Below are 25,782 nucleotides of genomic sequence, written 5' to 3' on the forward strand. Positions count from 1 at the left end.
ACTCGGAGTCATAGAAGTCCGATGTTAAATAATTTTCTTAATATTTTGAAACAAAATCTTTAAAACGTAGATAATTTGTACAATTGTACATTCCAGTTTAGACAATGTGTTATTAAATTGTAAACCATGCTAAATTATTTAAAATGGGATAGTCGTGCCGTATGAAAGTCTACAAAACAAGTCGGATTTTATGTATCTCTCCTTCCCAGGCACAGAAATTGCACATCTCCAAGATGGCCGCCTTACTATAGCCTCTCGGGTGAATCCCATGAAACGCCTGCTTCCTGAAACCTCTACTACGAGTGCAGTTTCTAGTTGCTAACTTCCGGTTCACTGTGAAAACTCGAGGTGATGGAAGTTGAAGGTACTTATGAGCCTGGCTTTGTGGGCATCCGCTTCTGTCAGGAGTGGTGAGTTACTGGTGTGCTCGGGCACTCTGTTTTTACATCTGAAACAGTTTTAATATTGGTGGGTTTCTACATCAGTACTCGCAAATTGTTTTATGTCATTCGTAAAAATCTATCCTTCCTTCCATTCTTGTTCCTGCAGGTCGCTTTTTACGCGTTTTAAAAGCTGACTGCAAATCTGTTCTGGCAGACTTAGTGGATAATAGACATGCTGCATTTATAATATATTTTGGGTTTAGGGCATCTGCTGTGGAGATCTTTGAGTACTCAGCAATTTCCAGAGTATGGTAACTCCGGTGGAGACTGCATTTGATTGAGAGCTCTGCAACCTTTCTTTCTAATGAAAGGTATGACTCATGAAATAGCATAGAGGTGATAACGTAACGTGTAACCTGCAAATCACTGCTGTGTATTCTATATTGGGAGCTTAGTGGGTTACTTACTGCTTTTGTCACAGGGACACCATACTACCTGCAGCTCATACATTTTAACCCTTGTTGTATAACACAGCGTGTTATAAACCGCTATCTAAGAACCGCCTGCAAATTTATACTACAACACTTTTAATTTATTTAACTATAACGTCTGCCTTAGACGATCAGCAGTCCAAAACAACGTCTCTGTATTTGAACAATTGGACAATGCGTGTTTCAAGCATTTCCGTACCCCATGAGGATTTTCAAGACTAATAAAAAATATGTAAACTTGAAAACATTAGTCTTTTGGTCGTTTGTAGTATAGACCTATCTAGTAACATCCAACAACAAGCAATGGCTTAGCCAATGTGTCTCGCCTTTGGGACCTTATAAGTGTTTAGCCAGAGCAGCGTGCAGCATGTTGTAGAGCAGCGTGGGTGCTGTGCAGCATGTTTGAAAGTTATAATAAAAAAGTTTTATAAGTATTTTTGTTAAAATATATATATATATATATATATATATATATATATATATATATATATATATATATGTGTCACTGTCAAAGTGTGAAATCCCGGTATTGTTTAGAATGCCTTGGTAATATTTAGAATGCCTGATGGTTTAGAGGCAAACTAGGAAATGTAAGTTTTTGGTGAAAATGTTACATACTTTTCCTAGGCATTATACAGAATGACCAGTACCATTTACGCAAAGTGTTAAAAGTGCACAAGATGAGATTCCTAGGCATTATACAGAATGACCAGTACCATTTACGCAAAGTGTTAAAAGGGCACAAGATGAGAAGCCTTTATTAATTAATACGCATTTGAAGCTGAAAGAACAAAACTACGAAATAAAGGACAGGATTTTCTTACCAGAAAACAATGAAAGCAGAACTGAGATTGAAGTACTTGTTACACTAAGAAAGGCCGGAGTAACACGTGGAATTGTACTCACTTTTATTCTTCACACAAAAACACCTTTTATTTTGGCACTTTGATCTTGTACATACGTTTCACGACTTAAAGAAGAATACGAACAGAATATTGTTACCGGTGAAACACAAAGCAGAACTGGCATGACCTACTTGTTGCAGCAGGGAAGGCTAGAGTGACATTTTGAATTGTACTTAATTTTCTTTTTCACACAAAGGCACCTCATATTTTGGCATTTTGCCTTGCACATACACCTGACAAATCCTTGGCCGCTTCCTGTGGACTGAGAAGTAGCTGCAGATCGGAGAGGTATTTCGTGGTCAGGAACGTCTTCAATTCTCATTAAGTTCTTTGGACATACGGTGAATTGTGATCTGGCATAGAGTTGCTTCAAGATTCCTTGTGCAGTTCCAAGTCGGTAAAAGCCATCTTCCGTCACGTTCATAACAACTGCCAAGAGATTTCATGAGTCACCCCGCCCTTTGTCGACGTCGGGAATCGGAACTCGCACAGTGGCACCCAAAGGCACAGGAGGAATTTTTTTGTCAGAATCCCTTTTCATTTTTTTGGCCTGAATCTCATGGTTCGATTTCGATTCCATTTTACTTTGGATAGCTTTCTCAATATTGAAGCAAACATTGCACAAAATGCTAACCCCATAACCTTCTACTTCACGCCGTCATCATCTTTAGGAGAATGTCCACAGATGGCATGAATGTTTCGGCCACACTTTCGACATGTATGAGCACCGCTGGTTTCTTTTAAGCAGACGCAACAGATAGCGGAAGAAGATGGATTTTCGGTAACCATGGAAACGGAAGGCTCTTCGATAACCATGGCTTCATCACTGTTTTGGTTTCCTCCATCACGGATTGCATTCTCAGCTATGTCTTCTGCAGGGAGCTGTGCCTCTTGCATTGATTCATCTCGTCTTTCTTCCTGCTGTTGTGTTGTTTGTACGCTCTCTATTATTTTTTCGAGCTCTTCCTCAGTGTCTACGTCTTGTAAAACGTCGTCAGGCAGGGACGACGTCGAGAGATCTACTCTAGCTTTGCAGCCGAACAGAGCTTCGTACGGTGACCTCTTAATCCCAGAATGAAAAGCTCTGTTCTTCATAAGTTGGACGAACCGCAATCCCTCACTCCAGCAGCTAGTTTTTTCATCTTGCATCCAAGCACACAGCATATTTTCAATGTCCTGATTAGCTCTTTCGAAGCTCTCCTGACTTTGTGAGTGGCGCGGCTTACCATGGATGATCTTCAAGGTGGGCCAATACTCTTTTAGGTTGCTTACCACATTGTTTGCAAATTCCCTGCCGTTATCGGACTGTAGAATCGTTGGAGCACCAAGCAACGTAAATATGTCGACGAGCTTGTAGGCTACTTCTTCCGCTCTCTTTGATTTCAGAGCCCTGAGAACTACAAACTTAGTGAGATGATCTTGGTACACCATTATAAACTTGTACTCTCTGTCAGGATGGGACTGAAAATCGATGAGATCGACCTGACAACGGGAGTTGAATTCAGAAAAAAACATTGGCTTGACCACAACACCTTTTCTAACACCTTTTTGCTTTTTCTGGCAAGGCTCACAAAGGTGAATGTACAGCTCAATATCATGACGGGTAATGTTCTTATACTTGGGTGAAAGTTCTTTCAACATCCTGTCCCGTCCTCCATGACCAATAGCCAAATGGGCCTTATGGAGTACGGCAAATAACTCTGAGTACGCGACGTAAAACTGAATAGCACTCGTACCTTCTTTAACAGGATAGATCAACTTAGTCGTATTCTCGACATCATTACGTCATAGTGTTTCACCAGCCAATAGTCCTGTGGTTCCTTCTTAATGGTCGTCTTAGCCTTTTTCACATCGTCCACTAACTTTTGGTAACTGGTTTCAGTTAGGAAAACACAGTTTTTAGCAGCATTGGCTCTTACTTGAGATAATTCATCGCAGAACCGTCGTTGCATGTCAGCATGGCGTGATTCCTGTCTTGGCACTACACTCCCTTCCGACATGGTGATACAAGAACCACGGGAAAGGATAACGGCAGAGCGTCTGTGGAACCTCAGCCGGATGCTATACACGACCTCTGACCCTGCTTGCAGGCAGGTCGCTCCCCACACCACCGCACGGCTGCCACCTGCTCTTTGCCTGGTTACTTGTGCTGTCTCTGCCCCTCGCTTGCTGGCAACTTGTGCTGTCTCTGCCCCTCGCTTGCTGGCAACTTGTGCTGTCTCTGCCCCTTGCTTGCTGGCAACTTGTGCTGTCTCTGGGATTAGGTCTATTATATACTTTGCCGGCAGACAATCCGGCAAAGTATACAATGCCTAGGCAATGTATAAAATATCAATCATTTCATACTTTGACATTCGATTTTCAGGCATTCTATACATTACCTAGGCATTCTATAGAATGCGGGATTTCACACTTTGACTGTAACATATATAACAAAGAAGACATGTAAAACTGCATGACTATTAAAAAAGAATGAACATAAATAATCTGTTTTTTTTTTTCTTTCCAATGTTGTCAACTTCTTCCTGCCTGTTCTAATGCATGTTTGTTATAACTTTTTTTGTTATGTGGGGGAAAATATAAACAATGGGAGGGTGGGGATTAGTAAATAGTACCTGAATTACAACATGAGCAGCTAGGGGAGAAACAATAGATGCCGATTCCGAGGGCAGGCTGAGGTGGTGCTGAGTGATTCTGAGGTAGTGGTGTGCTGGTGATGCTAAGGTGGTGCTGTGCTGGTGCAGAGGTGATGCTCAGTGATACTGAGGTGGTGCTGAGTGATGCTGTGTTGAAGTGATCTAGCACTGAAGCTGAGGTGGGGCTGCGTGGGTGTTGAGGTGGGACTGCACTGTTAGTGCTGCACTGATGCAGTGTGTGATGCTGTGCGTTATTTTGAAGTGGTGCTGGTGCTGAGGTGGGTCTGTAGTGGTGCACCTATGAGGAGGTGATGCTGAGGTGTTGGTACTGCGCTGAGGTTATGCTGCAGTTGTGCGGAGTGACAATGATGTGGTGCTGAGGTGGTAGTGTGCTTGTGCAGAGATGGTGCTGAGTGATTCTGAGGTGGTGCGGAGTGATGTTTTGGTGGTGCTGTGCTGGTGCTCAGGTGGTGTTGAGTGGTGCTGAGTTGGTGCTGTGCTGGTGCAGAGGTGTTGCACTGGTGCTGAGGTGGCGCTGGGCTAATGCTGAAGTGGTGCTGCCCTGATGGTGTGGTGGGGCTGCGCTGGCGGGGGTGCACTTATGAGGAGGTGGTGCTGTGCCGATGGTGCTGTGCTGAAATTGTGAGGGACTGGGCCAACACAGACAGAGATGGAGGATCGTAGGATGATTGAATTACTAAACCTGTAGCAGTGGAAAATCAGTTTTAGATTACATGCACCTTACACTAAAATATATGAAATTCCTCAATCTAAAATAAAAGATGACACAATCCGACACTTTGATTTTCAATGCACATCTAACCCAGCAATTCATGTGCTTGTTACTTCCTCGTGGCTTTAATGATTAGATGTGTGACCAAACAATCTCATTCTTTTAGGATTTTTCACAGAAAGAATCCTTCCTCACTTCCCCGCCCTCCACTGCCCTCTCTCGTGCCTTAAAATTGCAGACAGCTAAACAAATGTTACTCAGCGTTTATAATTACTTATCAAAAACTCTGATGTATAGCATCCTGGGCTAAATTGACTAATACAAAGTTAGCAAGGAGTATGTTATTACATGGGTAAAGTACAGAGTGCTTAAATTGATATCATCAGAAGGCATGTGTACAAAATTTTAATTCAGTCAAAAGGCAAACTGTTCGTGGCGACATTCAGAGCCTATAAAAACATCCCTGCTCTAAAACCATGGGAAGGAGATGACTAGAACTCTTCAAAAATGCAGCAGTTTCTCAAGACAAAAAAAGAGAAAGAAAAGCACAGAAATAGTTTTTCCTGTAACCGTCTTCAAGTAGCAGTGAAAAACAGCATAGAGGAGAAATAAGCAGCTAACGACAGTGAGTAAAGTCGAGAGATACACGGGTTGCAGCTGCTGGTTCGACTCTGGGGAGGAACATTTCCACCCACACTAATGTATATGTGTGCAGTTGATGACACTGAGCGTTAGGATGGTGCTCACACCTTACGCAGTCTGAGGGGCTGCACCACTTAGAGACCTGTTTATTCTATGGCTGGGGCTCCATGCGAGCGGCAGGGTACCTGGAGGCGTTGTACTGTTTGCCTACCTACGGTGGGAAGTGGCGGCCAAGAAGGGGAGTCAACACTGTGTGAACGCCCGACCCCCAAAGCGCACGGCATCTAATGATGGACTAACGTTAGAGCAGGGACAAGTAGTGGGAGCAATAATAAAAACAAGCATTGGCATAGCCAATAGGTCTCGCCTTTGGGACCATATAAGTGTTTAGCCATGCAACAGTTGATGTTGTTGCACTAAGGATATTGTGCTGCATAACTAAATACTTAGAAGGTCCCAAAAGCGAGACCTATTGGCTATGCCAATTCTTGTCATTTACAGGGCTGTAGTTGTCCGTGTATAACGTCACTTGTACTATAATGGTGACCTTATGGGTTCATGTGTACTCTTGCAGGCCTTTCAATGCTAAGTCTCCAGAGGTGAGGTAGGAGCAGGGCTTATAAACGGAAACGTTATTGCCAGATCACAGACCCGGCAGTAATTAAAGCTGACTTTGAAATGCGTCTTTACCTGGCCCCATTTTCATATCCTTAATTTTACAGGCACAAATATTGATCGATTTCTCAAGTGTCTGTAAAAACTCCTAAGGATGTAAGCCATTTATCCCCTATTTAACTTTCAGAAGTTCCATTTCATCCTGTATTTCCTAAGTTTTTGCTTTTTGCAGGTGTTGTTTCTGTTGTTTTTTTCTTCAACATAGGACACTTGCACAGTGCGTGAGTTGAGTGTGAATACATATTCATGGAGGGGCAGGATTCAGAGTTCTGGAGTTGAGGTTGAAGGCAGTGCGAGTCTCTCACGGTGCCTGTTAGTGGTTCATTAAGAATGTCATACTATACCTTCACCCAACCCTTGGCTTCTCTGCTGAGCATACAACGCAATGGTCACGGTTAGGCAAATGTGACAACCATTTTATGTGAACGTATTGCAGAGGTGCGCAGCTGTCAAAATATTGACAGCCCCAAAGGAAAAGAAAACGCTGTGTGTATAGGTTATTAGAGTATGTGTATATGAGGGAGTGCATGGTGAGGAGGTTGTAACTGAAGAAAGTACTCTTGGAAGGAGATGACCTATGATGCAGATAAGGAATTTATAAAAGCTGTTGGTCGCAAAAGGACATAAGGGTTTAACAGAATGTGAGATTACAAAGGGAAGTGAGTTATTTGGGAGAACAGTAGTGAAAAACACTACCTCTTCCACAGACCTTAGCAATGCTTAATATATAATATTTTATGGGTTGAAACATTTTCATTTTAAATTATTCCCGGAAACACGTTGTTGCTCATTTATATGAACCTGCTAACTCAATGGCCTATCTAATAGGTCTGGTTGTTTTAAGCGCATATTGATTGTTGTGTGATACGTCTGGATATAACCAATAACTCACAGAGGCACCACATACTGGCAAATGCCACACTGTGTGAAGCAGAAGATTTTAGTTCACATGCTTTAAGCCTCAATCTTATCTACATATGCCACATGTCTTGGAAAGGACCACATCCATGTTTGAGACAACCCCCCACTTTTTTATTCATCCCTCTTAAAAAACTGGGTAGGAGGACCTAGATTGGAAGTAAGAGACTCGATGCTAGGGTATTGGTTCCTGTTCAATCCTGCTCTTTTAAGAGTGACTATTTAAATGAAAATTGCCAAATAGTAGGTCATTTCTTAGTATAATATAGTAGGAGACCTCATTGCACAATAATGTATTGAGATAAAGTGATAAGGCTTAAGGCGAGGGCACTAGTTTGCTCCCGTGTTGTCTGTAGTTACTTTCTATAAAGACTTTAGGCAGTTTTAAGCTTTTCTAATGGATACTTCTAACTACAGGTTGCTCACCTTAAAAAATCATGCAGGTGCGGTTTATAGCCAGAGAATTGTTTCAGCAATGCTCCAGCGTGCCAATAGGTGGTGCCATGTGGCTCTACGATGATCTACGGACAGCAGTGTTAAATGCTTGCAGATGGGGGCCACGTTTGTCCAAACCTACTTGAGAATGGGCATGTATGCCTAACCGGTTTAATGTTTCCATTTATATCCAATATGCCGTTTGTTAATAACAATTCGAAATACTAATAAAAATTCCGAAATTTGATTCGTTCACACCAGAATGCAGAAATTTAATTGTAGTGTTTATATATGTTTTGTTTGTCCTACCGGAATTATTCAAAATTCGGTAGTTTCTATAATATGTGCCATTGCTATAATGAATTCTTTTAAAGCTCTTCTTTAAATAACTGCTCACCCATTTATTCAAGGCGATTGGGAGGCAATATAGTATGTGTTTAGTCATGCAACAGGTGATGTTGTTGCATCAAGGATATTGTGCTGCATAACTAAATACTTATAAAGTCCAAAAAGCGAGACCTATTGGCTATGTCAATACTTGTTATGCATGCCAGCATGCCTCTTTGTGGAAAGATGCAGCTAGTCCCGACTAATGTATGTTGATTTAATTAGCTGCATAGCCGAGGAACTTGACGCTAGCTTAGTTCATTTGTATGAATCCCCTAAATGTGATCCTAATCACAAAAGACAAAGAGAACAGCAGGATCCATGTTGTCACAGCATTGGCGTGTTGCTAGGACGAGGACTGCAAATAAAACTAGCTCGGAAGGATGCCATGACGAGAATTATAACGATCTATTGCAGATGTTATGTTTTATTGGATTAGTGAAACACTTTTGCACCACAGCCCCTCTAGAGCGTAATAGGTACTATCGACTTATCAGGGGTTAACAGAAGGAGCAATAGATAGGAAAGACCGAGTTGGTGGCATTTGATACATATTACAAAGGCAGTTTTAGAAACAACACGTTATAGAAAAAAACATTTTCCCCCTTTAATAACTTGGTCACCCATGTACAATTTGTAGCATAAATAGGAGGAAAAATGCCATACAAATTAGGTTTTTCCCATTTCTAATGCAGAAGAAATCAGATTTTATTGAAGCTATTGAGGTGAGTATAATTTGCAAATATGAATGTATTACTACTCCCAGCGCAAAAATAAAGGCATAGCCAATAGGTCTCGCCTTTGGGACCTTATAAGTGTTTAGCCAAGCAACAGTTGCATAACTAAATACTTATAAGGTCCCAAAAGCGAGACCTATTGGCTATGCCAATGCTTGTTTTAACTGTTGCAATCTATTGAAGCCTCACGGAGAACTTCAAAGCGGCCGCGAAAGTGAGAGTAATCGCGGTAAAGCACGACGCGCGCGCCTGCGCACATGCACTGTAGCTCTAGGCTGGCCTGGTAGCACTTTTTGGAGTCCTCACAAAATGTCTCGCCAGACCAGCGCATGCGCTGGGTCAGGCGAGACCTAAGAGGCGCATTAAAGGACTCTCTATCTCGAACCGGAAAAGCAAGCTTCAGGAACTATAGTTAACACACATGCCTAAGTGAGCTTTTGCGAGAACACTCGCTCATTTTACAAATAATTCACACTTTGCTCCAGTTTAATTCAAATGATTCTCTGACTGTCTTGAAACTAAAAGTTTCATTTCCTTCTGTTAATGAAAACATTTCCGACGAGAATGTAGTATTCGGTTCCAGAAATATTTGTATACTATGTAAGAAACCCAACACTAAAACTCGGACCACACCTCCCATTTGCAGGGCCAAAATCAATAGGCAGGTCTGAAGAACCAGAACCTTTTGGGTCTGGCGGCGCAGGGTACGCCCAAGTCTCCAGAGTTTTCCTGCTCAGCTACACAGAGACACGGGACACTCTGTCGGCGTTAGAAGATCAGATTTATTTAGCTGCAGCTAGTACAGTTATCCTAGAAGTACACAAAGTAGGTTCTCAGGAGACTGCCACTTCACTCTGTGGTGCACAGGGTTTTATACTATATAAGGTTCATATACATTAACAAAAAGCACTCCCAGAACACACAAGAAAGAGCCAATAAGGAAAGTTGGAAAACAGGATAGAACCAATAGGAGAGATTGGAAAACAAGAGTCAGATGACTCGAAGAAACCTCTCCTCCAACTATGTTTGTCACCCCTCCCTCAAGCTAATTCATTAACAGACTCATAACTAACTTGCAGGTGGCGAGATACGTTTGTGTGTGTTGGAGGACAGTTGTGAAACGAGAGAATGCTAGCAGAAGACAGTGAAGGCCAGAGGATAAGATAAAGTCAGGAAAGAATGGTGTGAATCAACAGATAGTTGAGACGGGGATTAGGAAAGCCAGACAGGGATTAGTGTACTTGGTCAGTCCTAACACCAGCTTTGTAAATAGAGGCAGAAAGCGTATTTCGACACCAGGTTGCGGAAAAAGCAGAAATAGACTTTGCTCGCCGTGCTGCCTGAGTGATGGCAACACAAAATGGCGGCGGAGCACAAAATGGCGGGTCGATTCGATCGCGATCAGAAATCGAAATTCCTCAGGTCACATGTGTGTGCACCAGCGTCAGAGACGCCCCTTTTAGAGAGGGAGATGTGGGGGCTGTTCAGTGACGTGTGTTAATGAACACCCCAAGAAACAACCCCAAAAGGAATGTGTAATTTTGATTGTTTCGGGCCTGAGCTTCTGTACGACGCGAAATTGGAAAGAAAAAATGGGGGTGGGTTGACTGACAACACTTCAAACGCGCTGAGGCAGCAACATGAAGAATGCCACAGCTGTGATCTCTGTTGAGTGCGGCGGGGATTGCCAGATGGGGTGTCCGTGACTCTTCCCTCCAGAGTTACTCTATACGCCCCCAAAAATATACAAGACTATGGCCATTGAGGGAAAAGCGGGACAGGATACTAAATCAACAATAATAAGCATTGAAAATACAATAGGTCTCGCCTTTGATTAAGTTAAAGCCATTTGCTTTGATAATGGTATTGTATAGCAAAGCAAATGGCTTTAACTTAATGAAAGGCGAGCTATATTGCATTTTTAATGCTTGTGATATTGGCTCTTGTTTTATTCAAATTGTTTTTTTTAATACTGTACCTCATCACATTCCTGTAAAGTGCTCTAATAACCCTGGGTCTAGCTAGCGCTATAGAAAACCTTATAATAAATAAATAAATTTACATATATGTGCACACATGCAGCCCACTTTCAATTTTCCCAAGCCATGTGCAACAATGTGGCCCCATTCACTACAATGAAAGTGAGGCAGATGCATCTCGGTTTATTGTGCAGGAGTTGCATACCCAGTCAGTCTCCTGCTCACATGTAGCAAGCAGCCTGCCCACTGCTTGTTATCAGTGCAACCATGCACCTGCCCAGTCATAAAACGTTGTGCACCCATGAAGGTACTACCCAGCCCTATAGCTCACCTATGCAGGCGTGCACGACCTCTGCCCATCCCTCATCACCTGTAAACCCATGCAATTCCTGTCAATTGCTTGTGATGTTTGCCCCAATGCACATGTCCATCCATCTGAAGCTGAGCACCCCTGCAGCCCTAGTCCATCGCCATCCCTACCTTAGATGCATGCGCACGGCCCCTGCCCACCCCGATCACCTGTAAACCCATGCAATTCATGTCCATTATTTGTAATGTGTGCACCCCTGCACCTGACTGTTCGTCACAAGCTGTGCACCCCCTAGTCATGCCACATTATCGGTGTATTGTTGCAGCAAGCACCCTATCCACCCCTCATCGCCTACTGCCTAGAGGTCACTCACCTTCAGAAGAGCCCATTTACGAATCCATGTACCCCCCTCCCCGTGACTATAACAGCTACCTAACCAGAAACACGTAACTGCTGCCCACTGCCACCCTGCTGTTTGCACGTGAACTGGTATACCCCCATACCCATCTCCTAGCCGCCAAGCTCATGCTCGGCGTAACCCACCAATTTCCCGGATGTTCATACACTACATGTTTATCTGCCTTTTCTATCAGCCATTTCACAGGGGGTAGCGCCTCCACGCTGCCCCTCACCCGGTGCCTGGCGTGGCGCTTCGCCTCTTTCCCCTCACCCACCCCCCCACCTCTCGGCTGCCTTCCCCGGCAGATACCCCACAGCTTCTTCGTCAGCGTTCTTTGTGTTCCTTCACTGCCCTCACCCCACAGCATCACCAACAGACAACACAGTGTCCACCCACCCCCCGACCAAAGCCCGGACCTACCTGCTCCTTCCGCACCGACTCCCGTGTGTCCCGCTCATTCAAGGTGTTCTGTTATGGAGGTGAGTGGGGGCTCACTGACCGTATGGATAGTATACAGTGAAGGAGGGCAGCTAGGCATAGAAGTAACACACACACAGATGTGTTGGATTCTCGGTCTGACCTGGATCTTCTGGTCACGACCCCATTTATTCTCTTGTGTCCTTCCGGCATACCAACAAGTCGGCACACACAGGGCTACAGTGAGGGACCCCCCTCCTTGTAACACTAGCATGGGGTGGCCCACACGGCATAACACAAGGGTTCTCCGGCACCTTCAGCAGCCCGGATTTCGGATAAGTACCACTCCCCACCTCCCCCCAAAACTATAATGTGCACCACGCCAAGGGGATGGGGGCGGATAACGCACCAAGTGAGATGTTCCCTGTCTGCAGACCTCCCCAAAAAATAATCCTATTCCAACCGGCACTCCCCGTTGTTGCAAAAGCCACTCGCCCAAAAACAAATGCCCGCGTTCGCAAAATAAAGCTGTTAATGCAGTCACCGAGGCAAAATCACGATTTGCTATCTGAAGAAAATGCAGTTTAAAAAGAAGCAAACGGAGACGTCTCTATCAACAGCCGTGCAACCTACGTCAAAGAAGCCCTAGTGTAAGTGTGATGAGATGGGGGTTTCTACGGACAGGGAGTCCGGTACAGTGGCCTCACACGTCCCATATGTGGTCCCACAACTTCGCCTAAAAATGAGCAGACGGTGACCCATTTCGCCACAAAAGCAGCCCCCTAGAACAGAGGTCTTCAAACTTTTGGATGCCGAGACCCCCCTGTCAACATTTTGAGGCGTAAGGACCCCCTCCTGACAAAAATGTTTAAACCTGTTGACTAAATTGCGTGGGATGAAAATGTAAATGAGGTTATGTGATGCCGCGTATTTTGGGATAGCATTGCTTCATTATTTTGATATTTGTTACACACAGTAACGCTGAGGAAAGATTTCACCCAATCAGTACCCATTTATAACCAAAATACAGCAATTATCATCAGAAAGATTTCAAGTCAACCTTTGTGAAGGGCCTTCCACTCTGCAGCAATACGTGCTGCCACATTAGAAGCTCACCTGGCCCTGACCGGAAGAAGCAGGGGTCCCTTAAAACCCTGGCGGTTTTGTGTAGAGTTAAGCCGTTTACCCATGCAGCTTTCCTCTCACCCCCTCCCTTCCATCCCTCTCTCCTCACCCCGGATCCCTCTCTCACTTTGCAGGTCATTTCACCCCTTTTTACAACTTCTGAACTCTCCCCATTCAACCTCTCACTTCACCTTTAATCACCTCTTGCCATTCTGTCCTTTCACTGCCCTCATCTCTAACAGTCTCTCACATTTATCTCATGGCCTCTCTGACCCTGTCACCTCCCGTGCCCCTCAGCACTTCTCATTCACCTCGTCTCTTCATTCAAATTTTTGTCTATTTGTATCTTACACCTCTCCAGTCCCCCCATTCCTCTTTCACATCTCCCCTTTGTTCTAACAGAAGCCCTCACCTTTGGATCACACTCACTTCTTGCGTGTCCACACTTCTCTTCGGCAATTCACATTTCTCCTCATCCCTGACCTCTTCAATCAAATTCTCTCACTCCCTTGCTGTCCTCTCTCATTTTGGGTGCGGATGCAAGTTCAGAATGGGATGAATGAATGTATGATTACTGATGGGCTTGTTTGAGTGAGTTGCATATTGAGTAGTGACGGGGACGGGTGAGTGAAGTGTCACGAGTGCAGGATGAGTAGTGTACTCGTGTGACTGCAGGTTGAGGTATAGTGTGAGCAGGACAAGTGCATTTTGAGTGCAGAGTGATCACTGTGAGTGCAAGGTGAGCGGGTGAATGGTGCAAGTGCATGGTGATCAGTGTGAGTGCATTGTGATCACTGTGAGTGCAAGGTGAGCGTGACAATAAAGGGCGAGAATGAGGAATGAGTTGTCTGAATGCAGGGTGCATTCCCAGACCCATGAAGTAACTCAGCATGTTATTGACGGGGGCGTAGACTTTAAGATCTAAGTTAAACTATTGCGGCATTAATCGGGGATCGAGGGTGAAGGAAATAAATAATGTGCTGATCCTGCAACAAACTTCCAGTCCTATGGTTAGGGTTGCCAGCAGATTATTTTGATGGCCCAGTCGGTACAAAAAAAAGCAGTCACCTAAAGCGGTATTTTCAGCGCTTATCTGTGCATACTTCCCAGGGCCGGCTTTAGTGCTGGCGGTGCCCTGTGCGACAATGTTTGTTGGTGCCCCCCCAATGACCACCCCCACCACGGATTCTCTCACTAGCACCCTTTAACAGTGACCAAGTCTCCATAACCCCACACTCTCAGATGCATTGAATTAGTTATATAGGGCCACTCATACCAGTGTAGGGTGTCCGAGCACTTTGCATCACACACACATTACACAGAGACAATCAATCATAAGTGTGTAAATCAGTGTATAGGAAATGTTACATAAGCCAAAGGACTGAAAGTGTAGGAGTCACATGTCATCCATACTGGTAGGCAGTATAGTTCAAGAGTGCTTGGTGTGGAGAAGCACAAACGCAGAGTCGAAAAAGAAACAGCAGAGTTGGGAGTTTCCTTTAATAATAAGAATTGATTTCTAGCCAAATTAACCCTTTTTGCAACATTAATCAATGGTCTAAAATGTATTCTTTGTAGTGTGCATGCTGTTCTAGGATGAAAGTTAATAGCTCACTGTTGAATATTAGGACTTTAAGTTATAAATTGCAAGTAACAAAAGGATGTCTCTTTTGAAAGCAGTCACCTGCTGATCTCTTCACATCATACGCACTCTAATCTACTTGGTACACGTTCTTTGCAGCAGGCATATTAACCCACTGCACAAACTTCACCTAAGTCAAAACCTCAACTATACAAAATTTTGATCTCTCTTCAGGAAGATAATTAATCACACGAGTTTTCTTGACATTTATGTGAGGCCTGGTAATTGCCGGGGCGAAAGAAACGCTGCAGCAGGTGCTTCAAAAGCATAATAAACTTTCACACACGGCGCCCCCAGGAAGCCAACTTTGTATTCCTTTCCATGAAATGCATTCTCACACTACGGCAGTGAATGTAAAATCCAAATGTAAGGAATAGGCACAGTGGGGACCCAGGGGGTACTGGAACCAGCAAAAAAACCTAAGCCTCTGTAACCAGTTTACAAAGGCATGTTAAAATGCAAATGGTCTTTAAAGACCTGTGAAAAAACACGGTGCCGGAGATAGGAATCCAGACACTGCCCAGCTGAGCCCCCAGCAGCTCAAGTTTCACTGCAGCAGCCCGGGCTGAGACACAGGACGGGGGAAGTGTGGGGGGGGGGGCTGAAGCCCTTGGGCCTGGGCAGAAGTGTGACTGGGAAGGCGCGACCCCCTTTGCATCACTCCACGGCCCCCCTGGGGGTCGCGCCCCACAGTTTGAAGACCCCTGCCCTAGAATGAGACGAGGCGTGCACCTCCGGGCAGCCCATGTGTTTGTCATTAGCTCTCCCTGCCCACCCCAGGAGCATCTCTCCTTGTGTGCCCTCCGCAACTCCAAACACCAGGGAAACAAGCTATCGCCATTGTGAACAAACTGTCGCCATTGCGGAAAATCTTTCTCCTTAATGGGGAAAAAAAAAGTGCCTACAATGACTAATGAAGGAGAGAGTGTCGCGCCGCCAGTAAAAGATCAAATCCCAGGGGGCGTGGCTAAAAGGAGACTGGGTGGCAACAAGCAGCGATTGACATGCCTTCGGTGCAATCATTGCACTGCCTTTGGCATAATTCATGATGCCAAACGACGCGCACAAATAAAAACTGAAGGTGGAGCTGGGACAGGGCTTCTGGAATCGTATCAATTCCAAGAAGCCTTTGTATGACGAGAGCAGCGTCGGGCCAAGACCTAAAAATGGGACGGGGCATTGGGCACAAGGGTGGGGCATGCAGTGTCATGGGAGGAGTTGGGAGGAACAACGGCAGCAGAATAACACAACAGCTGAGGCAAAAGAATCAGATAGTCCGCCAAAACGAACCTAGATGGCCAGAGGTGAAAGCCTACACATAATAGGGCCAATAGCCATGTGCATCAACAACACAACAAGAGGTGGGACAAATGTAAGCTATGCACCATGGAAAACCAAGGAGTTCCAAATGGCACATAAAAGAACCGATGACAGATGGTGGGTGTGCTTGAACTCCATAGAGCAGATTCAGCATGACTCAAAAGAGAGCGCATGCGCTGCCTAGGCTCGACCCAAAAAGGAGAGAAAATACATGTTCCCAGTCTGAGGTTACATTTGTATTCACAGTGGAAATGTAATTCGCCTGAACGTTGTCACGAAGAACAATACTATTTGCTTGTGTGTATACAAGCAGCGTCTTATCAAGTTTAGAGTTATTGCTTATTAAAATATATAGATTCATTCCATTTAATTTATTTCTAATATTAGGCAATTTCATTACATTTTGATGTCGATAATTGTGAGTTTGACAATAAAGATTGGAGAAATGTCATATTTTATGATATTTATTATGTAGTAAACAAAGTCGTCATGAGCGATCCATCATGGTTAGCCTTACTTGACTTTTAAAACAACCAGTCAGTTTACTGGTAGGAGAAGAAAATATATTGTTGGCTGTCTGGTTTGATTCCTATGTGCACTGCAACAGGTGTTTGGCCTCTGGGTTCTCAAAACAACAACCAGAGGCTAGCAACAGATTTTTAACTAGTGGCTATAAAAAAAATAGAACTGTAGATGATGCTTTTGAGGGGCAGTATTCTTTCATTTTATTGAGGTAATGGAATTAAGACAATACTAGTCAAACAAACAATGGAAATGCCACTAGGTCTGGCTTAATGTACCCACACATGCAAACTAGATTGGTGCATGTCTGCGTTTCCATGCATTGCAACTTAAACTAGCTAATTGCTTTCATTTTATATATAATGTATATCTCCATCCTAGGGGTGCGGATCCGACAATTTCCATGCTGAAATCTGATTGGCTGTCAACGCTTCAGTCAGGAAGTGTTGGCAGCCATTTTGGGACTCTGCTTCAGCCGAGTCCCACAAAAAAACATTAAAATTAAAAAAGAGGGCAGGGTAGGAACACCCTGACCCGCTAGGTGTGTTGGTGGCGTCCCACAGAAACCCCGCTGAGGTTTAAAAACATCATTTTTTTTCAATTTTGCCTTGAAGTCGTGGATGGATACATGTATTTTTGGCAAATTTGATAAACAAATTAAGCCCCAAGGTGGGCCAGGTCCCGGATGCATGCCCGCTTTATTAAATTAAAGGAGGGGGAGCACATGGCCCTCTTTCATGTGCATTTTTATGCCCCGCGACCACCACCACCACCTTCCCATGGCTTATGTTTTCATTACGGGGGGCCTGTGGATGCCACCGGCTGCTGAGATCACCACCTCCTCCCCAGGGCTTTAATTTTGAAAATTGTATGGGGGCAGGCCCCCCCCCCCCCCGGGCCAGGGGATCACCTCCTCTCCAGGGCTTCAAAATAAAAATTGTGCTAGGAGGCCATGTGGACCCCCTACACCCGGGTCCTGGCGACCACCACCTCCACATGGTCAAATAGAAAGAAATTGGGGGCCTGGTGAACCCATCCCCCGGGTCTTCGTGGACTGCCCTGGGTGCCACCACCGCCGGGGCCAAACTAACATTTGTAAAGTCCCCCCCTCCTGGGCAATATATGGCCCGGGGACAACCACCTTCCTGGGGCTGGCCTGTTAACAACCCCCCTGGAGCCATATATGGCCCTGAGGACTTCAACCCCTCAGGGCCTGCTCCAGCTATCTTTCGGGGTGCCTACCCTCGGGACATAGTTGTTTGCTCTGTCTTGGCAGGAGCTTTGACAGCTGCCATCAAGTCAGAGCAAACACAAACTCCGCTCCCAGCAAGCGAGAGCTGTGAAACCAAGTCCCCCAGTTTGCTGAGAGCAGATTTTTCTTCTGTTTCCCAGCCCGCTGTGAAGCAGGCATGGAACCAGATGAAAGGATTGCTCTCACCCAGAGGGTGCTGTATGCTTAGCAGCTCCCTGTGTGTAAAAGCAGTGCTGTTTCCCGCAGTTGGCAGGGTGCCGGCAGGGACAGCGGGGGCATTCAGGCTCCCCCTGCGGTCCCCAACTGTGGTGACTGGGTGGGCTCCAAGGCACCCATCATTTGAAGGCTGGGCCCGGGGGATGGGGTCTCCAAGACCGAAATTGGCCCGGGAAGCGCACCACACAGCCCACCTCCCTCATTCAATTAAGGCGAGGCCCTGGGGCTAAAATCAAACCGGCAGGGGAGGGGGGCACGTGGCCCCCCTCTAGTGGCGACTGCTAGCTATGGGCAGGGCAAACTGCAGCTGGACAGATGTGACCTTCAACAGACAATTTGCAAAAGTGTAAGAACTGTCACATGCACTTGCAGAATTGGTCAGCTGCCAGAGAATGACCCAGCTGCAATTTGTGTCCTTGTCCCTATCAACCCCTGTGCTGGTCACTGTCTAAAAAGAGCACATTACTGGGGCAGTCCATATCACCACACACTAGAAAAGCACCCTACTTCTTCACGCCAGAACCTGCATGCACCACAACTGATACCAGGTGAGCTGGTTGCACAGGGAGAGGTACAGTGTGTTTCACTAGCTCCGAAGTTCACTATTGATCTCTGAATCTGGTCATCAGTGTGTTAGCCCTGGCGGGCAGCACTGTTTTATGGTGGTTAATGTAAGGGACCCTGTGGTGACAATGAGGAGCAAGAGCAAAGTTCTGGAATCTTTTTTTCAAAAAGTAAGCATTTTATAAAATATAAACAACTGGAGGTAAAAAAAAGCGACGGTCACTTTTCATACCCTGTTTTCTTAAACCCTTGATGAGGCTTAATTCAAAAACTTCTGCAAGAACCATGAATTTGTTAAAATGACTACCAAGAAAATAATGTGACTCACCATCTATGAGGACAGTGCAAATGAAAATGGCAATTAGTGTTAAAGCGAGGACAGAAGCACAAAATATAAAAAAATGGGACATCAAATATAATTACAATATAGAGAACACACACAGACCCATGTAGACACTCATGCACTCACTTAGTGTTGAAGGTTAATGGTTACAGTTGGGTAATAACATTCAAAAAGCTTTATAAATTCACTGAAAAAACCAAAGGTTACAGGGTGTTATAGTTGGGAAGCAATATTTAAAAAAAAACTTAGAAATTCACTAAAAAAAACAAAGGCTACAGGGACGTTATAGTGAGGTTCACATTTCTCTCGTACAGTGTATGGGTGATGGAGTGGGTGTGTGAGTGGCTTTATGGATGAGTGGTTGTGTGAGTAGTTTTATGGGTCTGTGAATGGGTATGTGTGTGGTTGTGTGAGTGGGTTTATGAGAGTTTGTATAGGGTGTGATGAGTCAGTGAGTGAGTGCTTCTGTGGATGATGTTTTGAAGTGATGTCATGAGTGATGTCACTGACCATGTCATGAGTGATGTAGTATGTTAGGTCATAAGCAGTGCATTGCGGGGGCGTAAGTTATAGTTCTCAGGTAACTATAATTGCTGAATTTTACTGGTTTTGTACGAGTGAAATCTGAGCCTAACTATAACATCCCTGTAACTTTTGGTATATCCATCCCTTCCTTCCTTCCATTTTTGGCCCTTAATAACTTTACTTCATTTTGACGAATCTTTGCAAAACGTTGCAGACTTATTGCACCTGTTACACTGGTGAAAGATTGAACGTTTGGCAGCGTTTAGTCAAGGGGGGGGGGGGGGCAAAGAAAACAAGCATTGGCAAAACAAATGGGTCTCGCCTATGTGAGATCTATTAGCTTTGCCAAAGTTTGTTAGTCATGTTACAACATGGCTGAAAGTAAAGAAAATAAGCTGTATGACTGTCAGTGGTGACAGTGTCATAGCGCGCTTTTATCATTTATCTTTTTTTTTTACTTTCAGCCATGCTGCACTGAAGCCGGCGCTTCTGTACAGTATGGCGAAAGAAACATTGACAAAGTCAATAGATCTAGCACAGGCCAGACAAATTGGCTTTGCTTATGCTGGTTTTCTTTGTTTTTTTTACATCAAGCAAAGAAGCCTCTAGGTAATCATCGCGCTGTGTAAGTATTAAAATCACCTGCCAATGGTGGTGACTTTATTACTTATTAATAATTTGTTGGCTGAATTCTCACACCTAGTGTTATTTACTCCTGACCTCCCAATTTGTCCTTGGCAAAAAGCTCCTCTTAGCAGTCTGACTGGAAAATCTGTGTAATAAAATGCATGTTTGGCAAAGCAAAATATTTGCATGCATGTTTTGTAGCAAAATTAAAATAGCAAAACATCAGATTAAAACTTAAAACCAACACGTGGTGAAAAATATGCATGCATGTTTTGTATATGTGGTGCTTAAAAGCCGCTACTTCAGCAAGTGCTATAATTGCTATTGTTACAGTGTTTAACAGGTACTTTGTGCGTGCTCTGATGCACTGCACAGTGCATGTGAGCATACATGTATACGGGCCTATGGAGTCTGTAGGAAGCTGGCTGTGTATATACTATACCAAAATGAGGTATAGTGTGCACAGAGTCCAGTGGAACCCCAAAGGTAGGGAGAGGTAAAGGTAGATAGCACTTTACTCTCTATTTGTGGTAGTCTGGGTGAGCAGTAAGGCTTTATCAAAGGGTAGTGTTGAACATTTGTTGTACACACTCAATCAGCAAATGATGTCACACACTCAAAGACTAAACTCAGACCAATTTGATTTGTTTAAAAATATTATTTAGTTATATTTATTTCCTAGAACCAAGCAAGCCTGGCACAGGTAAGTGTATTTGACATTTTTAAGGCATGTTGAACAATACAAGCAAGCTGAATCAAAATGACTTTGTTACAGGTTTGTAAATCTTTTCAATACAATGGAATTTACTGTTGGAATACTTTTGATTACTTTCTGGATTTCTTTTTCTACTCAGTGTGATTCACATAGATATCACACTTGGACATTTCCTAGAGAAAAGGTAAGAAAGCAATTCTTAGTTCTTTGCAGTTTTTCAAAGTTTCATACAAAACCAACTCCACACTAAGAACATTTTTCAAGGAAAAACAGTCAATGTATTCCTACAGAGAGAGAAATGAAGTTATTGGTTAACAGGTAAGCACTTTGTTGTGGGAGTTGGTATTCTTGGGTTAGAACAAGGGTTCCCCCAGGGTCAAGTATGCTCTCTCAAAGCACCCTCAGCGGCCCTAGGACGGCTGGGTGCAGAGTGCTTAGGCCCAATGTTGTCCAATGGGAGATAGGAGGCCTCCGATTGGTGGCTGCTCACGAGCAGGCCACAAGGTTGTGGGAGGAAAGCTCCTGGTGTTAGTGTCACTTAGTGCCCACTAACCAATCAGAATGCTGAAGTGCAGCGTTGTTTGGTGAGCACCCAGACTCCCCTAACCAATCACTATGCTGTAGCAGCGTTGTGATTGCCTTTGAGCATCCTGGTTTGGCGCTCAACCAGGGAATGGGGGCCCGGGCTTTTTCTCCATGCAGGCTTCAATGCAGCCTGCAAGGAGAAGGGTAAGTGTGCATGACTGGTTTGGGCAGCCCGAGAGGGCTGACCAAACAGGCGACCTTGAGTGGCCAAACCACTCCGCCCCTGCTCAAAGAGCAGAGCAGCCCACCCACCCTCCCGCAAAGCAGCAGGAAGCAGAACTAAAATGATAATAATGCAAAGTTATCATTTCAGGTTTCTACTTCCCACTTCTTAAAAGCAGTGGGACGACACTCCTCCGCCATAGCAGAGGAGCCACCCCTGCTTAAATAATGTAAACTCAAGCGCTTTACAACACTGCAAAAAAAATTACATACGTTCCTTTTTCCTATAAACGCTTTCACTTTGAAGTCTGATCGCACAGGAAAAGTGACAAGATAAGAACAAGATTTACATTCCTGTTTACAGAAAGGGACCACTCAGAAGGATAAGACAGCGAATGATATTTGACCTTCGTCTTTGAATGCCCAGCAAACGTGACCAGAGATTAACAAGCTTTGAATGTCTGTTGACAGAAAACTAGTTTGTCGAAGAATACAGTGAACACAGCTTTCTCATCGGGCGGGACAAACAGAACCTGTACAGCCTATGCGGGGGCATAAGTTTTAGCTAGCTCAGGTAACTAAGTGTTGGAGGGAGGACCACCGGGGAGTCAGGGGGCCCACTCCGGGGCACCTTCCTGCCGCAAAGTTATAGCCGAGCGCCGCTGAGAAGCCTCCTAGGAGAGGTCTTTCTCCTATGATCGTACTAGGCCCAGTAACACCACCACAGAGGACTCCGTATCAGTTGCTTATCTAGGTACTTTATCAATAGTAGCACATTCAAAATATTTACAGGGGGATCGAGAGATCCAGAAAGAGTCTCAATGTCTTTGTAGGGACAGGGTAGCGGGACAGTCTTAGTACCAGCCTGGTACGGGGAAGCTCTGCGCCAGACCTTGCGTTAGGCCGAAGGTGGCTCCGGGGATCGGAGCGGCAGGTGCTGGTCTCAAAGCAGCTCGGACGTGGAGAGCCGCGACGGTGTCTGCAGGGCTCGGGTGGTAGTTCCGCTTGGGTCGAGCCGCGACACAGTCAGCAGGGCTCCGGTGGTAGGTCCGCTTCGGTCGAGCCGCGACGAGGTCAGCCGGGCTCTGATGGCAAGTTCAACAAGGTCGGGCCGCGACAGCGTCAGCAGGGCCCCAAAGGTTCGTGAAGGTCTTTAAGCACGGTGGAGCCGCGACGTAGTCAGCAGGGCTCAGAGCGTGGTTCCAGGATGAGTCTTTCTCCGTAGGGTCAGCCGCGATCCGATCAGCAGGGCTCTTGACTCCGGGATACAACTGCTGTCCTGTTGCAGGGTCGCCCCAGATATAGGTCTGGAGCCCTTTGATGTCCGGACCCTTGCGCCCGGGGGGGCGGAGAGGCCGGGTCGGGAGCGGCCAGACGCTCAGCAGGAGAGGCGCCAGGCCCAGGAGAGCTGTGGGGCGATCGCACCTAGGTGTGGGAGGACAGTTGGGGGTCCCATCGATACTGCCCTCCGCCGGGAGTGGGGAAGTGTTCACGTGGTACCCCCTGGCCAGTTGTTGGTGCCTTGATGTCGGGGCTTGCTGGGGCCGAGGCCGGGTTGAGCGGGGTCACGTACAATCCAAAATGGAGGAGCCCCGAGGTGCAGGGGTCCTTGTGCGGCTTGGCGAGGGGGAACAGGACCACGCCACGAGGCCGGCTCCAACACTAAGCCTAACTATAACGTCCCTGTAACCTTTGTTTCCCCCCCCCCCCCCCCCCCCCCCCCCCAGGGAATATATATATAACGTGTATGCATGTATGACTCGCACACCATTCCTGATTAAAATATGAACAAAGTTTGCTTCAGTGAAAAAACAAAATAAAAAGGATTGTTTTCTGTACGTAATGCATTCATAAGAGACAGAATATAATGTGATAATTTGGTGTACGTTGGAGCTGTAAAATTGCCTGTCTCTCTTTCATTGCAATGCAAGCAATCCATAAGAAGTGGATTGATACATGAACAGCCAGTGTTAAAAGGTGGGAGAAGAATGCTTCTCTGTATATTTTAAAGAATTGGTAGCAGTAGGTCTGGAAACAGTTGCACAGTCATGCCTGGTCTGAAAATGACCTTGCTACGATCCCCTGCATGCTCTATAACAGAAAAAGAGACTTTGCTCCACGAGGTTTGTTTTTTCCAGTCTGCTGAAAGACAAAAGGTACTGGCATAAGCCATTTCTTAGAATAATGATATAAGTGCAGGAATCAAGCCTTAAATAACAGCTTGTGGGGAACTAATGCACAATTGACAGTTCATTATAAAAATGTAATATATACAAAAATGTGTAAGGTAAATGAATTGTGCAATTCAAAGTACTTGCAACTAACAGAAGTTAGCAAGGTAAGAAAATAGGGGTTTAATTTTTTTTAATTTTTTATTTTTAAGAGTAACTTTGTTTTTCAGATTATTTTGTTTAGGATTCGTGTTTTACACATAACTGTACATTATGTGTACTGTTAAGATTTTTATTAAATCTAAGCGTTATAATAAGAAACCTGAACAATTCTAGTGCCTTAAATCCTGACGGAACCAGTTCAACTCAGTCATGTTAAGGATTCTGCATAGCGTTTGTTAGCAATTTTGATCATGCAAATAAGAATATGCATCTTTTAATGATGGTAAATCTGTTCGGAACACACACCTTTTATCACATTCAGCAATTGTTTGCAGAATGTCGTCAGTGATTCTGAATTAATTTCAGAAATTCACAAAGATGTGTAATTGTCTTCCTGATCAAACTATTTCTCGGAGTTCCAGAATTGTTCAGTATACAAACCGTGAGTAAAGAATACAGTTGTTAACATTCAAAGAAATGTAAAATAAAGGACTGGATAAACTGGAGTATGTCATCCATGTTTTCATTTGACCACGCAAGAACATTCAGCAGTACCAAAACATAATTTAAAATTAATGCTAAACCACAAACCTTAAAGATACTTAAGGAAATGTAAATTATGAGCACATTATGCAATCCATCTCCAAAATTTCTGCACAGACTGGGACATTTTGAAGTTTCTGGCACAGCCTGTGGTACTTCTCAGCTCCTAGTAAAGAATCAAGCATTTCTGAGTTCATTGCACAAGCATGGGCTTTGAGCCCCCTTGTAGCAGTGCGAGGAATTGGTGATGCTGCTACAGACTAAGTGTTTGCAGATCTCTTGACACTCATCAGTCGGACACAGTACATAGAATAAGGCTTAAGAACACATTGGATGTGATGTAATTATTTTTTTTTATTTAACTTTTCCTCCTATTTTTGCATATATTGCCAGTTTTTTTGAAAAGGCAATGTGCCTGGTTTTCCAGTATGGTGTGCCATTTCTCACAGCCTCAAGTTTGAGTATTTATTATCTTGGAATCTGTATATTGGCTTAACCATTACCATTTTAATAAACTTCACTTTTTATTTCAGTAACAACATGTTGTATCCTAAAGAAGATAAAGAAAACAGAATTCTACTTTATGCAGTAAGTTGTTCCTCTATTTCTTCGTACAGTCTTCAGTGTTCTAGATTAGAAAGCCTCTGAAACATAACGTCCTGCTGATACCACATTTAACAAAAACTGTTCAAAGGGTATATTTGATTAATACTTAGAAAGAAAACAAAAAGTATTTTTGCTTTTGTAATCTTAACACAGTTAAAAGACAACATCAAAAAGAAATGTTTTAATTCGAGAAAATTTTGTAAACACGTTTATTATAAATATTATTGCTTTGAATATTTAAACCGAGGCTAGTAGTCTTTTTCTGCTCTTTTTTCATTACATGTGCACCGAAAGTGATTAGGGGTTTAAAAATGATTGTACATTGTTTTCCTTGATAGTGCTTCCAGTATTAAGGCTTTAACTGCACATTTAATTTTATAGTTTCATGTTTAATTAAATTAATCAAAATGCAAAGAACACCAAGAAAGAACACAAGAATTAACTCCTTTTTTTAAAACTTTATTATTCATTTTTTTTTTTTAAAGTCATGTCCATAAGCCAATGTCCTATACATAATCACAAAGAATATGTATATATCCATGCATCACACACATTTCACTGGGCAATATATACAACCTACAAGAAGTTCAGGGAAAGCAAACATGGAGCACATCATAGTGATGACATCCCATTATAGTGTTCCCGTCTGCTGGA

At 44.2% G+C, this 25,782-nt stretch overlaps 1 protein-coding gene across 2 annotated transcripts in view; it reads left to right on the forward strand.

Moving 5' to 3' along the window:
- The first annotated feature begins 256 nt into the window (after positions 1–256).
- The window catches only part of POLR2I (RNA polymerase II subunit I), a 216,763-nt gene continuing 191,237 nt past the window's right edge, over positions 257–25,782 (forward strand). Inside the window, exons 1-2 of one of the 2 annotated variants that reach the window (XM_085625663.1) lie at positions 257–410; positions 25,056–25,110. In XM_085625663.1, coding sequence (XP_085481789.1) covers positions 352–410; positions 25,056–25,110 — 114 coding nt within the window. In that variant the 5' untranslated portion in view covers positions 257–351. The other variant, XM_085625664.1, reaches the window with a different exon arrangement.

Source organism: Triturus cristatus, chromosome 9 (genome assembly GCF_964204655.1).
Source record: "Triturus cristatus chromosome 9, aTriCri1.1, whole genome shotgun sequence".
NCBI classification, from domain to species: domain Eukaryota; kingdom Metazoa; phylum Chordata; class Amphibia; order Caudata; family Salamandridae; genus Triturus; species Triturus cristatus.